Consider the following 15,679-nt stretch of genomic DNA (forward strand, 5'->3'; position numbering starts at 1 on the left):
ATCACATTATCAGATTTATATTGTAAATCTTGATGCATTTTTACTGGGAAATAACTTCACCAAAATTTTTATTTATGGTGTGTATAGTCTCCCTATGTCTCTCCATGGTTGATGCTAGAAAGAAACAATTCATGAGTTTTAAAGTAACTTTTATTATAATTTATTGTTATAATTGTTGTTTTATCATAAATTTTAAATTATGCTCTTATTGTGCCTCATTTATAAATTAAACCCCTCCATAGAGACATGTGTGGAAAAAGCATAGCATGTGTAGGGCTGTGTACTACCTAGGTTTCAAGTGTCTGAGGAATGTTCTTAGACTGTGTCCCCTGCAGGAGGAAAACTGGTACATTTCTAGTCCCAAGGCTTTGACTGAGTTGGTAATAGACTTCAACGTTTGAAATGATCCTGTACATTTTTTCCTAAATGAAAGATATTTCCTTTCACACACATATACACATGCTTGTATTTTGTATTTTATTTTAAATTTTATTATATTTTATTTTTTTGGTTTCTATGTGTAACCCTAGCTGTCCCTGGAACTTGCTATGTAGACCAGACTGGCCTCGAATTCACAGAGATCTGTCTGTCTCTGCCTCCTAAGTGCTGAGAGCATGTATTTTTTAAAATACATGTTTCTTTTTGATTTATGTGTATATGTATATCCTGCATGTAATATGTGCCCATGTGCATGTCTGGTGTCATGGAGGCTATAAGAGGGCATCAATTCCTTTGGAACTGGAGTTACAGATGGTTGTGAGCTATCATGTAGTGCTGGCAACTGAACCGGGTCTTGTGCAAGAACAGCAAGTGCTCTTAGCTGACTAACCATCTCTCCAGCCCCTTTGTCATAAATGAATAAAAGATGTCTGTTTGACGGCAGTCTTCTCTCTTTACTTTGAAGGACAGAACTTTCCAGAATCATGCGAGCCAGAGCTAAGGAAATTGAAGTGAAATTGCTTCTTTTTGCAATTCAGAGGACAACTAACTTTGAGGGGTTTCTTGCAAAACACTTCTCCGGTTGCACCCTGACAGATGGAACCCTGGTAAGAACTTCCTGAGGGAGCTGGATCTGGGTACCAGAGGCTGGGGTAGCCTGACTTCATTCACTGTTTCTCTGTAAAGTGTGAACATCATCATCCTTGGCTCTGGTCTCTAGTGACCCTTTCCTCTCCGCTCCAAAGGAGCTGGGGCCACAGACACATGCCACTGTGCTCAGGTTAAGTTATTTTTAACAAGGGACGTAGGCCAAATAATTGATTTCCAAAACTCCTAACAAAACGATGGGGAATCTAAACTTGACACGATTGTTTTGTTTTTAATTCCCGCCATATGTTCCACACTGAGCTATGTGCATTTCTCTGCCATCAGTTACTTTGATTCATCCCTGTAGAAGGTTCTTACTACTATGCTCATTTTACTTCAGAAGTCATAGAGATAATCATACAAACAGAATTGCAGCCACTCTGGTGGAAGAATAGAGCTGGAGTCAGGCCAGGAGCACCACTCACCTGTCCATTCCTCACCCTGCAATGTTCTCTAGCTCCCAGGTTTCCCGTCTTAAGGTCCTGGCCCTTTGGTAGAATCCTCTGTAGGTGAGGGCCGCAAAACCACTGAAAAGGACCACTCCATGTGTAGGAAAAATATTATTAGGAGACAAGCTGTGAGTGTCCCATGGGGTAGAGAGCAGCAGCCCAGCTGGGAGAGCAGGTGGGCTTCACGGGGTCCTGAAGGCTTAGAGCAGACCCCGCCCTCTCTAGAGCAGGGTCCCTGGGTCAAGCCTACCAGGAGGGATCTGTGCCTGGTGTAGTCAGGCCAGTTTGTCGGCAGCAGGCCATTTAGGGAGGAGAGGAAATCTGATGAACAAGGTCCTTGAATCACAGAGTTTCTGAGAAATGCTGGGGCTTAAGTTTCTATTTCCTCATGGCCGTCTCTTCCGGCTAAGCTCAGGGAGCCATTGTAGGGTATTGGCAACTATGTGCCATCTTAGGACCCACTTTGTGATATAAAAATGATGACAGTCCTATTTTAAGGCAATAGCTCAAGCCTCTTTCTGCTTATACTCACTCATGATCTCATTAAAGACAACTAGACTCACAAAAAAGTTTCCATGCTTAAGATGTGTAGAAACAGGGTGTGGTGGCACAGACCTGTGATCCTGTTTGGGAGGTGAAGGCAAGAGGATGAGAAGTTCAGGGTTATTCCCAACTACAAATTAAGTTTGAGGCCATCATGGGCTCTATGAGCTCTGACTGAAAAAACAAGGAAAGAATATAACACAAAACCTTCACATTAAATAAGTAAATAAGATATGTAGACAGTCCTCTGTATACTAACTCATTTTCAAAATTGATTTTATTTTAGTAATAGAGTAAAAAATAGGCCACAAATGGATGAAAGTGTCCATGTATTAGTTACTTTTCTGTTTCTGCAATGAAACACCATGGCTTTAAGGAGGAAGGGTTATTCGGGCCTATGAGGGGGATGAGAGTCCATTGTCATCCTGGCAGAAGGCATGGCGGCTTGAAGGCTTGGCGGCTAGAATAGTAGCAGATGGCTCCCAACTTGAAGCAGAGGCAGAGAGCAAACTGGGCATGGCCTATGGCTTTTGAAACTTCAAGGCCTGCTCCCTGAGACACACTTTCTCCAGCAAAGCCATACCTCTAAAGCCTATTCAGATAGAACCACCAACCAAGGAACAAGTATTCAATTTCCTGAAATTATAGAGAATATCTCATTCAAGCCACCATAGTCGTTAAAGAAAGTAAGAGTCAGAAAAGCTACAGAAAGAAGTGTGTGACTGGGGCTGTGGCTGTGGCTGGGTAATAGAGTGCTTGTTCTGCATGCTTAAGGCCCTGGGTTCACTCCGTAGTACTGTCAAAAACAAAAACAAAAAAACAAACCCCAGGGAAATGTGTGTGCCTGCCGAGAAGCCTTTGCCTGGCGTCACATGCCAGATGCTCAAGCCTGCGCTCCTCCCCACAGTGCTACCTGAGCCCTCTTCTCAGCAGCAGCTTAGACAGCCTGCTTCAGCCTCACAGGACAGAGAATTTTCAGAACTGAGTACCAGGCCCACCCTGCATGTAGTCCATGAGCTCTCATGGTTTCCAGCTAGCCAAGCTGGGTCGCGCACAAGGATGGCTTCTGTGGATCAGAAATCCAACTATGTGAACAAGACACAGGCCCCAGCAACAGATTCTGGAATATCATTCAGCCAATGCCTGTTTTGAGCCATACCCACCCCTGTAAACAGGACCCCACTCCTGGTGATTTCTGCTACTGTTAGATCACGTTAGGATCACAGATGACTGTGCTGTAGTTGATAACCAGGGAAGTCTGCAAACCTAGGTCTGTCCAGGACACATGACACTGGTGACACCAATCCAAGAAATCCCCCAAGGGTCAACAGTGCTAGGGTGGGGGCTTAAAGGAGGACAAGACAGGAAAAGGCTGTGCGGAGTGGATATGGTCAAAGTACATGCAGATACTTGAACAAGAATGTCATCCTGAAAGCATCACTTTGTAGGAGGAGTATGCTGAAACTAGGAAGTAAATCATATGGCGAGGCCTGTAGACAGGCTGATGCTGCTGAGACCCTGGGAAGCCGGCCTGAACTCTGCTCCTGCTTGTGAGGATGGTGCCCTTTTTGGTTTGGTTTTATTGTAGACAACAGGATAGCAATATCACAGTGGCACTTGACTGATTGCAGCCACCTCTGTCTGGAGGGGTAGGCTCGGGCGCTTGTTTCTCAGGATCGTACTGTACTTCTTCACCTTGATTCCTTTAGCTGGGGCTGGCTCCTGGCCTGAAACCTTGTCATCCTGGAGTTGCTGTGCTCCTCAGATAGGAGCTCTCTTCCCCAGGCCTTGCCTTTCTTGTCATGTGACTTTTAAATTTTTTTGGCAGAACTGGTTTGTCAATCTCCCTTCTAATCATTCAGACCTTGCTTCTCTCTCCTGTTAGGCTCCCAAGGGAGTTTCACATCACAAATCCTTGACCAGAGAGATGCACGCGCACACACATAAGGACACATACAGGGACACACCGACCCTGCAGGACATCACAAGCTCTTTATTTACTTTTCTTCGCGGTGGTCAGCTGCCCCCACACACTTCTTCAAGTCAGGCAGCTTCTAACAGAGTTCACCGTCTTCTTCCGGACCGTTGTCTCTTGCAATTACCAAGCCTCAACAGCCGATCTGCACTTGGCAGTGGGCTCCTGTAGTCAGCAAAGGTTTTCTTTTTAACAAGACTTTTAGAACACCAACAGACTACCATGGCCTCTTCAGCTCGGTTCCCAGTATCAAGGCCAGGTTCTCAGACCCCTAGCTTTGGGGTGCTGGGAAGGTTCTTACTTTAGATGATATTCATGCTGGGCCTGATTCCTGCCATCACCTCAGTCTGGACCAACAGGGGCCATCCATTTTGTTTGTGATCTGTCATCCTTGATGGGAGGGATTCTGGTGAACCAGTCATGACTCCTGACAATACTTGTAGCAATGACCCTGGAAAGAGGCCCTAGCTCCCAGGCTGAGTGACCTGACCTGCTGTGCCCTGGTCCTGTCCCTCCTCCTTTGCTGCTTGCCTCCAGGGAAGACATTTTGGAAAAAATCTTTTTTTTGACTACCATTTTGTTTTAGGATCTCAGAATAAACTACAAAATGGATCCAGGTATATCTTGACACTATATAATACACATCAGATTTTATAGAACTTTAGCAGACTCCTTGGAAAACAAATCAGGGAGATGCCTGCTGTTAGTTTGTTATGCCACCTCTAACTCTCTCTCTTCCTTTCCCTCCCCCCCCCCCCGCCAGCTCACACACACATATACACATATATACACCATCCCTGGCTTCTCTGTATCATTTTAAGCCCTTGGTGACTTTGACAGTAAAGGGGGCATGATACACTTTTGACTGGATGGGCTTGCTTTGTCTGTCTGTACTAGTGCTCCCAAGTTCAATCCCCATCCTTCCTTCAGCTCTTTCTGCAACACGTGAGCAGTCAGTGTGTTCGCCTCTTACCTCAACTTCTGACCCTGCAGGAGGGATTTAAGGAAGTCTAAGGCTCACTTGCCTTGAAATTAAAAGCAAATGTCTGTATGTGGTTTAACTGTATCCATATGCATTTTTAGTGACCTGATGATTAGATTGAAGGTGAGCAAATTCTATCCAGCCTTCTGCTGAAAGAAGAGTAGATTGGGGTTAACTGCCTCTCTGAGTTTGAGTTTTCTTTTTCTTTGTCTTTTTTAAAAATACGAATCCTCCCTACATTCTGCTGCTGGAGTCCATTTCCTCTTGGCCTTTCAAACAGAATTGTCATTTAGTTTAAGGGTCATTTTAACATAAAATGTATTTTCTAAGCTTAAAAAAATAACATTTTAGAAACAGAAAGTTGTGGATTAGTTTTATGTTGAGGTCTTTGATCCATTTGGACTTGAGTTTTGTGCATGGCAATAGATATGGATCTATTTTCATTCTTCTACATGTTGATATCCAGTTATGCCAGCACCATTTGTTGAATATGCTTTTTTTTCCATTTTATATTTTTTGCTTCTTTGTCAAAAATCAGGTGTTTGTAGGTATACATATTGATATCTGGGGTCTTCGATTTGGTTCCATTGGTCCTCCTGTCTGTTTTTATGCCAATACCAGGCTGTTTTCAGTACTGTAGCTCTGTAGTAGAGTTTGAAGTCAGGGACTGTGATATCTCAGAAGATCCTTTATTGTACAGGGTTGTTTTGGCTATCCTGGGTTTTTTGCTTTTCCATATGAAGTTGAATACCATTCTCTCAAGGTCTGTGAATAATTTTGCTGGGATTTTGATGGGCATTGCATTGAATCTGTAGATTACTTTTGGTAAGATTGCCATTTTTACTATATTAATTCTACCTACCCAAGAACATGGGTCTTTCCATTTTTTGGTGATTTCTTCAATTTCTTTCTTCAAAGATTTAAAGTTCTTGTCATACAGGTCTTCTACTTGTTTGGTTAGAGTTACTCCGAGATATTTTATGCTACTTGTGGCTATTGTGAAGGATGATGTTTCTCTGATTTCTTTCTCAGCCCATTTATCATCTTTGTAAAGGAGGGCTATTGATTTTTTTTTTTTTTTTTAGTTAGTCCTGTATCCTGCTACATCTCTGAAGGTATTTATGAGTTGTAGAAGTTCCTTGGTAGAATCTTTTGGGGTCACTTATATAAACTATCATATCAGCAGCAGTGAGAGTTTGACTTCTTTTCTGATTTGTATCCCCTTGATCTACATTTGTTGCTTTATTGCTCTACATATGACCTCAAGAACTATATTGAATAGATCTGGAGAGAGTGGACAACCTTGTCTTGTACCTGATTTCAGTGGGATCGCTGGGAGTTTCTCTCCATTTAGTTTGATGTTGGCTGTTGGCTTGCTGTATATTGCCTTTATTATGTGTAGGTATGTTCCTTGTATCCCTGCTCTCTCCAAGACTTTTATCATGAAGGGGTGTTGTATTTTGCCAAAGGCTTTTTCAATATCTAATGAGATGATTGTGTGTTTGTTTGTTTGTTTGTTTTTCAGTTTGTTTATATGGTGGATTACATAGACAGATTTTTTTTTGTATGTTGAACCATCCCTGCATCTCTGGGATGAAGCCAACTTGATCATGGTGGATGATGTTTCTGATGTGTTCTGGCTTGGGTCTGCTCCCTTGATGGTCTCTCCCTTGGCATTTTCTCCCTGTACCTGCTCCTGTGGAGGTCACTGGCTCAGGTCCCAACCTTAGTTTTTTTTTTTTTGGTTTTTCGAGACAGGGTTTCTCTGTAGCTTTGGTGCCTGTCCTGGAACTAGCTCTTGTAGACCAGGCTGGCCTCGAACTCCCAGAGATCCGCCTGCCTCTGCCTCCCGAGTGCTGGGATTAAAGGCGTGCCCCACCACCGCCCAGCCAACCTTAGTTTTCTTAACCAAGGCTGAAGCCACAGCCTCTCATTTCCTCCTTGCTCTCTGGGCAGGCAAGCCAAGTGTTCACAGCAACCTTTCTCTCTGGTCTAGCTCTCATCTTCTGTTCTCTCGACCTCAGTCTGAAAGGGCGATCCTGCCTCTAGGAGTCTCAGAATGAGACTGTGTGTCTGTGCCTATTTCTAAGGAGAAAATAATACTTACTCAATATAGAAAATTTGGAAATGATAGGTAAGAATGAAGAAACACAAAAGAAGGGCTCCATTTTCCTATCAAAAGTGAGGACTGTGTGTTGCTTATGCATTTTGTATTTTGTAACTAAAGGTTTTTTTTCTCTGTCCCATCCAGTCCCACTGGACCAGTTTCTCTCCTGCCAGCTGGGCCCCACAGCCACTTAGGAAATAATTATTCAGAGGCTTAATATTATTATAATTGCTTGGCTAATGGCTCAGGCTTATTACTAACTAGCTTTTAAATCTTAACCCATTTTCTATTAATCTGTGTATTGCTGTGTGACTGTGGTGTTACCTCACATCTTGCTTCTCTGGTGGCCACTGGTGTCTCCCTGAACTCTGCCTTCTTTCAGTTTGGCCCAGCTCTATTCTGCCCTGCCATATGCCAAAGCAGCTTCTTTATTAACCAATGGTAATAAAACATATTCACAGCATCCAGAGGGTCATCTCACATCAGTAATTGACTGCAGGTCATGTCTGAAGAGAGTCTGACATTCTAGTCACTGGAGAAAAGACCACTGCCAATGCCTGGGCTTTCCCAAATTACATTGTATGATAAATTCTGCCCCTGGGGTGTTCTTATAACAAAATTGTAAAGCCCTCACCTTTTCAAGTGTGCAATTTAGTGCATTCACAAGGTTACTCCATCATTCCCACTGTGAAGTTCCAAGATATTTCATCACCCTGGCTCAGAGGTTAAGAGCACTGTCTGTTCTCCCAGGGGTCCTGAGTTCAGTTCCCAGTAACCACATGGTGGCTCACAACCATCTGTAATGAGATCTCGTTCACTTTTCTGGCCTGCAAGTGACATGCAGGCAGAACACTCTATACATAATAAGAAAGAAATGAAGGAAGGAGGAGGGAACGGAAGAAAAAAAATAAGAAAGTACAGAAGGGAGAAAGAAAGAGAAAAAGGAAGGAAAAGAAAGAAGAAAGAAAGGAAGGAAGAAAGAGAAAAGAGGTGAAGGAAGAGAAAGAGAAAGGAAGAAAAAAGAAAAGAAAGAAAACTCTTTTACCAATCACTTCCAGTTACCTTCGTCCCTCAGCTCTGGGAGAAAATGCTAATCTCCTTTTTGTCTTTAGGGATCTGTTTATTCTGGACATTTCTCATTCCATAAACACACAGTGAGTGGCCTTTTATGTCTGCTCTACTTCACTTGTGGTATTTTAAAGGCTCACCTGTGCTCTACCGTGCATCAGTACTTTGATTTTTTTATGCCTGAGTAATATGAGTGTGGGTTATAAATATTAGTTATCTCTTTATCTGCTGGACATTTGGTTTTATTCCATTTTTTAGTTACTATGAATAAATAATGCATGAATATTTCTGGATTGCAGCTCACTTATGAATGTTGAATTTTATGTTATATGAATTATTCTGTACTTTAAATAGTTTTATCTCAGATAAATAGCCTCTTCACCTCCCCACCACCCAACCCCCCAAGTAATACCTGCTTGGTATTTTGTTAGTTTTTGTTGTTGTTGTTGTTGTTCAACAACTTATGGTGGACTTATGGTGGGGGAGGGGGAGTAGTTCTCTCCATTCATCTTTTTTTTTAAATTTATTTATTTATTAAAGATTTCTGTCTCTTCCCCACCACCGCCTCCCATTTCCCTCCCCCTCCCCCAATTAAGTCCCCCCCTCTCCTCAGCCCGAAAAGCAATCAGGGTTCCCTGCCCTGTGGGAAGTCCAAGGAACCCCCACCTCCATCCAGGTCTAGCAAGTTGAGCATCCAAACTGCCTAGGCTCCCACAAAGCCAGTGCGTGCAGTAGGATCAGAAACCCATTGCCATTGTTCTTGAGTTCTCAGTAGTCCTCATTGTCCTCTATGTTCAGAGAGTCCAGTTTTATTCAAAACAGGGACTTTATGTAACCCAGACTTGGCCTCAAACTTTCTTCAGTGCATGTATAAAATCTTTCACCTTTTTCAAACTCACTATGTAGCAGAAGCTGACCTTGAACACTCAATCTTCTGCTTGTCTCCCAAGTGCTGGGATTAATTACATGTGTGCACCTTCACCCTCAGCTGTTATCTACATGTTGGAGGTTAGTAGAGAATATTTTTAAAGTAAGTTCTTTTTCTTCTTACCGGAAGCTTTCCAGTATGTTTTTCCTTATGAACACACACACACAGTATACACATTTTCTGTACAGAAAACAAAAACCTGTGTGTGGAAAACATTTGTGAAGACGTGTTGGACAAGAAAATCCTCAAGTGTGTTCTGTGCAGAGGCTAAGAAAAAGTTGAGAAGTTGGATCAGACAGGTGCTTATGGTTTATCAGGAGAAAGAAACCTGTAATAGCATTAATGTGAGGTATGAACATGTGGCAGCAAGAGTGGTGGAGGATAGTAAACACCAGGTGTGAGCAGCCCTGCCTGCAATCTTGATTGTCAGCTAAGGCCCACAGGCTGCCTCTTAAAGTACCAATCAGGAACTGACCTGGTGCAAAGTGTTTATGGAATGAGAACTGTGGAGAATGTGGGGCTTTCATCTCATAGCTGAAGGCTTTCTTCTTCAGGGAAGGGGGAAATGGCCTTAAGTTTCAGTGTTCTTTCTTTGATAATGTAACGTGTCCAGCCAGGGCCTCCAAAGGGGATTTGTGTGTGCAGGCCCAGATGCGGAAACACACCTGGCTGAAGCCACACTCTTCTCACAGTAAATGAGACAGCTTGGCTGGCCCGTGTGTGGCCCCTTCTGTTTTGAAGGTGCTGGGAATCCCATGTGAGCCAATCAGAGGCAATTAAGTTGCTATATGAAGAACTTTAGCTTCCCATGTGGACTTGAGATACACTGTCATCATCGCCAAAAGAATGGATTCTTTTAAAATTGAAAATCCTTTCCCTTCTTGGCAAATACTTCATTTCATCTAGCTCCACAGAGTTTATAGGATATGTCACTCCAGTTATTTAAAGTCCAATCCAGACTAGCAGTTCTCTCTGGTCCGCAGCAGCTGCCGAGCAGGAAGGAGAAGTGCGACCCGGATGGCTGACAGCAGACTGTCACCCAGAAGCTATCCTGCGCCAGCGGTTGCTGTTGGCAAAGACTTGTTTTCACCGTAGCAGATGAATAGGGGAAGCAGTATGGCCCTCGGCACCCGCTCTTGGGCTTAGGACAACAGCATTTTTCAGCCGGGTAATTAGTGCGCAGTGCCGGGGCTGGGAAGAAGGAAGCATTCTGCTGTGCCTTTCACACTTGTAAGCTGACAGCCCACTGCTCCCGTTTCTTGGAGAGATCCCAGAGAATCAGTGGGCCAGGCTGTCTGTGTGATGTTGGGAAGAAACCGGTTTCAGAAGACTTTCAGTCTTGTGCCCCTGCTGCTTTCTTTCCAGCGAAGTACGCGCTATGTACACCTGTGATCCCAGTGTTGAGAAGGCAGAGGCAGGAAGATGGCAAGTTTAAGGCCTGGCCACCTCTTTAAGAGGTTGAGGCACAAGGATGGGAGGGTGGCTCTGGGAGGAATGGGAGTGAGTGTGATGGCATACATTGTATGAAATTCCCAAATAATTAATAAGAATATTATGTTTTGGGGGGAAAGGTATTTGTGGTTTAAAAAAAAATATTTTTTGTATTAGTCCCAGATACTTGAGAGGCTAAGGAAGATCATTTGAGTCTAAGAGTTCACAGCTAGTCTGAGAAACTTAGTGAAACCCAGTTAAAAAAAAATCCAAATTAAAATAGGCAGAGTTTTTCTGTGTTCTGGCAGCCATTCCCAAATAACCACTTAGAGACTTAATATTAATTATGAATGTTAATACAGTCACCATCAGGCTTTCTTCATATACAGAAGCCATTGTCTGACTACAAAACAGCACCTGAGTATTTTGAATAGGAATTTAGTATTTTAAATGTGAGTAAACAGAATTATCTTAAAGTTGATAGCAGATACCTCAGGGGTTTTGGTTTTTTGTTGTAGTTCACTTTTGGTTTTTTTTGTAATACCTTTGAATGACATGGGCACTTGGCAGCCATTCCCATAATCATCCAACTGTGGCCATACTCCTGGTTTCAGCAATTACATCAGCTTGCGCTACTGGTAGATGCTAAAATATCACAAATACATTTGGAAACTTCCTTTCCACTTAGCCTCTTGTCTCCTTTTGTCCTGCTTGCCATTTGACTTCCTTTCTGCTGAAACTCTCAGCACCTAAGCATAAAAGACTCCTTTGGTTCAGAAATCCTAAAATGTTCCCAAGACTTGTGTGGGCTCTGCACTGCGATGGAGTTAGCATCGTCGGTGAGCCTGTACTTGTGCTTCTGCTTGGTTTTCGCACATTTGATCCTTGAAGCAGTCTTGTGACTGTAGCGTCACTCAGAGATGCAGCTCCCGTGGCTCAGAGACGCTAGATGGTTTGACCATCACGGCAGAGTTGGAGCTAAAACCCAATCTCCTGCCCCCAGCTTTCCCAGAGCCTGTGACTCCCTCATTGATGTATTTTGAAACAGTTATCTCATTCCAGAGATGAGGAATAGTTGTTCTCAAGGAACTTTCTGTTGTGATCATTATAATGGGACTTGACTTGGGAATGGATTTCTGGCTTTAATCTAGAACATGTGAGGTTAGCTCTGTGGTTCTTGAATTCAAACTCATCTGGTATTTGGATTCATCCATATTTATTGAGCACCTATTACATGAAAGGCACCAAAGACACATGGAGACCAGCAGCTACATGATTCTAGCCACCACAGTCTCTCCCCCTCTCCTCCTCTCCCCTCTCCCACTCCCCCTTCTCGTGAGCCTGCCAGTGTGTGTGTACTTACATGTGGAGGCCAGAGGAGGATGTTGGAATTCTTTCTAAGCTGTATTCCCTTGAGAAAGGGTTACTATCATCCAGACTAGCCAGCAAGCTCCCGTGATCTACCTGTCTCTACCTTATAACATTAGGGTTACAGCACAGGCAACTTACGCCCAGCTTCATATGTACCCATAAAGCTTATACACATTGCCCAAACTTGGCAGATGAGGAAGGCTTCCCAAAAGAGACCTCTCAAGTGAAGACTAAAGGGTGAGTGAAAGTTCTAGCCAGCTAAGAACTGGAGGAGGGTACCTGGTCTACATAGTGAGTTCTAGGACAGTCAGGGCTACATAGACAGACCTGTCTTTAAAAGAAAGAATTGGAGTAGGGTGGGCAGTGCAGGTTCTAGAAAATGCAAGAGGAAATTGGGCAGTGGTGGCGCACACTTTTAATCCCAGCACTCGGGAGGCAGAGGCAGGCGATCTCTGTGTGTTGAACGTCCCCGGCACCTGGCCACCCCCACGGCTAGCTTTATACCCGAAATAATTACACGGAAACTGTATTCTTTTAAACACTGCCTGGCCCCAATAGTTCCAGCCTCTTATTGGCTAGCTCTTACATATTGATCTAACCCATTTCTATTATTCTATGTAGTCCACGAGCCGGCTTACCAGGAATGATCTTAACCTGCATCTGTCTGGAACCATGGCGACTCACTGACTCAGCTTCTTTCTCCCAGCATCCTGTTCTGTTTTCTCCGCCTACCTAAGGGTTGGCCTATGAAATGGGCCTAGGCAGTTTCTTTATTAATAAGAAATCATTCCCACATCATCTGTGAGTTCGAGGCTAGCCTGGTCTACAGAGCCAGTTCCAGGACAGCTAGGGCTACACAGAGAAACCCTGTCTCAAAAAAGAAAAACAAAACAAAACAAGAAAAGTACAAGAGGAATATGAAGACATACAGATGAGAATGTGGCCCCTATGCCTCTGTTCTTGTTATAAGGGCTGTTAGGAAGAGTTGGATAAAGTAGGTCGTTGCAAGGCTCATGCTCAGAAAATAACCTCTTTTTTGTTTCTTAATAGAAAAAGCTGGAGTCCCCACCACCATCTACCAATCCCTTCCTGGAAGAGGAGACAACACCAGAGATGGAGGAGCTGGCGCTGGAGAAAGGAGAATTAGAGCAAGTGAGTCTGTTTGTTTCGTAGTGTGTAACCAACTCAGTCTGCTTGTGTTGTGGTGTGTAACTGACTCAGCCTGCTTGTGTCGTAGTGTGTAACCAACTCAGATTGCTTGTGTTGTAGTGTGTAACCGATTCAGTCTGCTTGTGTCATAGTGTGTAACTACTCATGCACCTTTCTGGAAGGGAGCTAGGGACCACACTTAGAGATCACAGTGGTGGTGGGCTTTACAGAAGACCTGGCATGAGGGCCTGGCCAGATAACAAAGAGCAATTTGCCTGCCCCTGATCTGTTGCAGAAGAAAGCTGCCCAGTACAGTTCTTCCTTGTTCAGCATCTGGGTCTGTCAGGAAGCTTTCCTTCCTCTCATCCAACACCATGATGATGTAAGCACTGTGGGGTTAGCAGTGTCATGGGCTTGGAGAGGCCTCTACACAGCAAGTCAACATAGAAACCACTGGAGAGGCCTTGGAAACATCAGGGTAACCAGCAGCATCTTTGGAGAGTTCTTTTCAGAGCGCACCACTACTTTAATTTCCTTCAGCACTTTCTGTCTAGCTCGAAACTTCCTCTCCCTTCTTCCTGCAGAATGGTGTTTTTGTTTCATTGCTATTTTATGTCAAGAGAGGTTGGCAGTAAGTCAGCCATTTCCTTTCTGGATTAGTGCTCCTTTTTAATTTTCTGCACATGGCTGCTGGAGGATTATTTGGTGGCATTGTTTCTCTCCAGACACCAGCCAGAGGGAGGTGGCTGGGACACCAGCCTGAGGAAGCCCCCAGCCACACACTGTGCTGCTGCTAGAGCTGTGTTCCTAGTGTGGCGAGGTTGTGTGAATTCTGGCAGGAGTCAGACAGCAGAATTCCTAAGGGCCATAAAAAAGTGTCTGTTCCCTTGATTAAGTAATTGTAATAACACAGATACCTCACATTTGAGGCACTTTATAATTTCAAACTCTTTACTCGCTGTCTTTCATTTCACTTTCACAGTGGCTCCCTCTGGTTCTACAGGTGATCAAAGTACAGCTCTGAGAAGCTGAACAGCTTGCTCCAGGCTGTGAATTTGGAAGTGGAGGGGCCAGGTCTAGCAGATACAAGCTGGAATTCCTTACCTAGCACACACCGACCCCTAACATGCACACACTTCATGTCTTATTAAAAAGTGGAGGCCATAGAAATTAAGTTTATAGGCAAAAGTAAATGGGCAGAACTGAAGGATTGCTGTGAGTCTGTCCAGGAAAGTGAGGCTAGCTGTAACTGACTTACAGCCACTGAATCACTGAGCAGCACAGAAAGGGGGAATACTACTTCTCACCCCAGAGCAGTTCTCAGTGTGGGAGCAAGGACTCTGGCTGGAGGGACCTCATTTTCCCTGTAAATTCCCTTTCACTGGGCCATCTGCCCAGCAGAATCATGCCTTGTAGTCGTGCCTTGCATGGGCCCCTGCAGTCTCCCCATGCCTTCGTCATGATTAGAAGCATGCAGTTGGAGCACTCAGGTGCTCTATGGTGGCTGGTCACCTCTGAGTGTCACTGCACTGAATTAGCAGAGTCCCTTCAAACCTTTGCACAGTTTTGCTAGGTAAAATATGATCTTGCTTTTGTCTTGGAGCTTTTCCTCTTTGTGAAAGCCTGAAGTGATTGTGGTAAGACCAAGACCTGCTGGATCTAAGGACCGTGGACACTGATCTGGACAGGCAGGTGTAAAACAGAACTCTGTGGTGAGGAAAATGCTGGACCTGTATCCGATACTCAGAGCCACGTGGTCTCACATAGGTTTAGGTTCTCAGTTCTCTACTGTCTACATCATGACGCCGTATTCTTTGATGGCCCATCAGACATGGGGAGTTAGGAGAGAAAAGGTCCAAGGTGTCTTAGCCAGAGCAGCAACATTCTGAGTCACTTTATACATGGACTTTCCAGATCAAGCTTGTTTTAAACCTGAAGTTTTACTTGTATTTAAAAAAAGCTAATAAAAAAAATCTCTGATTTAGATGATGTCCCCATACATCAAGGCTGTTCTTTAGTAGTAGTAACACTCACACAGTGACTTATGCCCCCACATGTCACTCTCACCGCTGACTGAGTAGCTGGAGTCTCAGATCTCAGCCAGTTGTCTTCTGGGGTCTTGTACCAGAAGAACAGGCTCTCTTGGAGTGCAGAGAAGAGACTCCACAGCATTAGTAGGGAGCGAGCCCAAGTGTGTGTGTGTGTTGGGGATGGGGGGGAGCCGCTACCCGTTGCCCTGGGCTACTCTAACCACCTCTAGCTACAGCCAATTGCGCAGTTGACCTCCAAGGTCAAGGTCATCCCTTGCTCCCCACTGCTGCTGTTTGTGCCTAGCCGCTGGGAAGGGAGTGTGAATTTGAAAAGCAGTGTTCACTTCTTGAGGAAGACCTGAGTGCTTAGTTGCCAAGACAGTCCCAGTGATTAAAAAAGCTAGGGACTGAGGGCACAGGAGGAGAGAGAAGAAATCAGGAATTTCTGGTTTAAAAATGTACCCTTCTGGTGATCCGAGCAGTTAGATTTAATCTGTTTACATTGGATAGTAATAAAAGGAAATGGGGCCAGCTGCAGACCTCCTTACTGTGACAACAGT

General features: G+C 44.1%; 1 protein-coding gene across 1 annotated transcript in view; it reads left to right on the forward strand.

Annotated features, from left to right (window-relative positions):
- The window catches only part of Vps53 (VPS53, GARP complex subunit), a 131,409-nt gene that overhangs the window by 62,944 nt on the left and 52,786 nt on the right, over positions 1 to 15,679 (forward strand). The window contains exons 11-12 of the mRNA XM_005349525.2: positions 905 to 1,046; positions 12,991 to 13,092. Of these exons, the coding sequence (XP_005349582.1) occupies positions 905 to 1,046; positions 12,991 to 13,092 (244 nt within the window). The remainder of the gene's footprint in view (positions 1 to 904; positions 1,047 to 12,990; positions 13,093 to 15,679) is intronic.

This window comes from Microtus ochrogaster, chromosome 7, assembly GCF_000317375.1.
Source record: "Microtus ochrogaster isolate Prairie Vole_2 chromosome 7, MicOch1.0, whole genome shotgun sequence".
Classification (NCBI taxonomy): Eukaryota; Metazoa; Chordata; class Mammalia; order Rodentia; family Cricetidae; genus Microtus; species Microtus ochrogaster.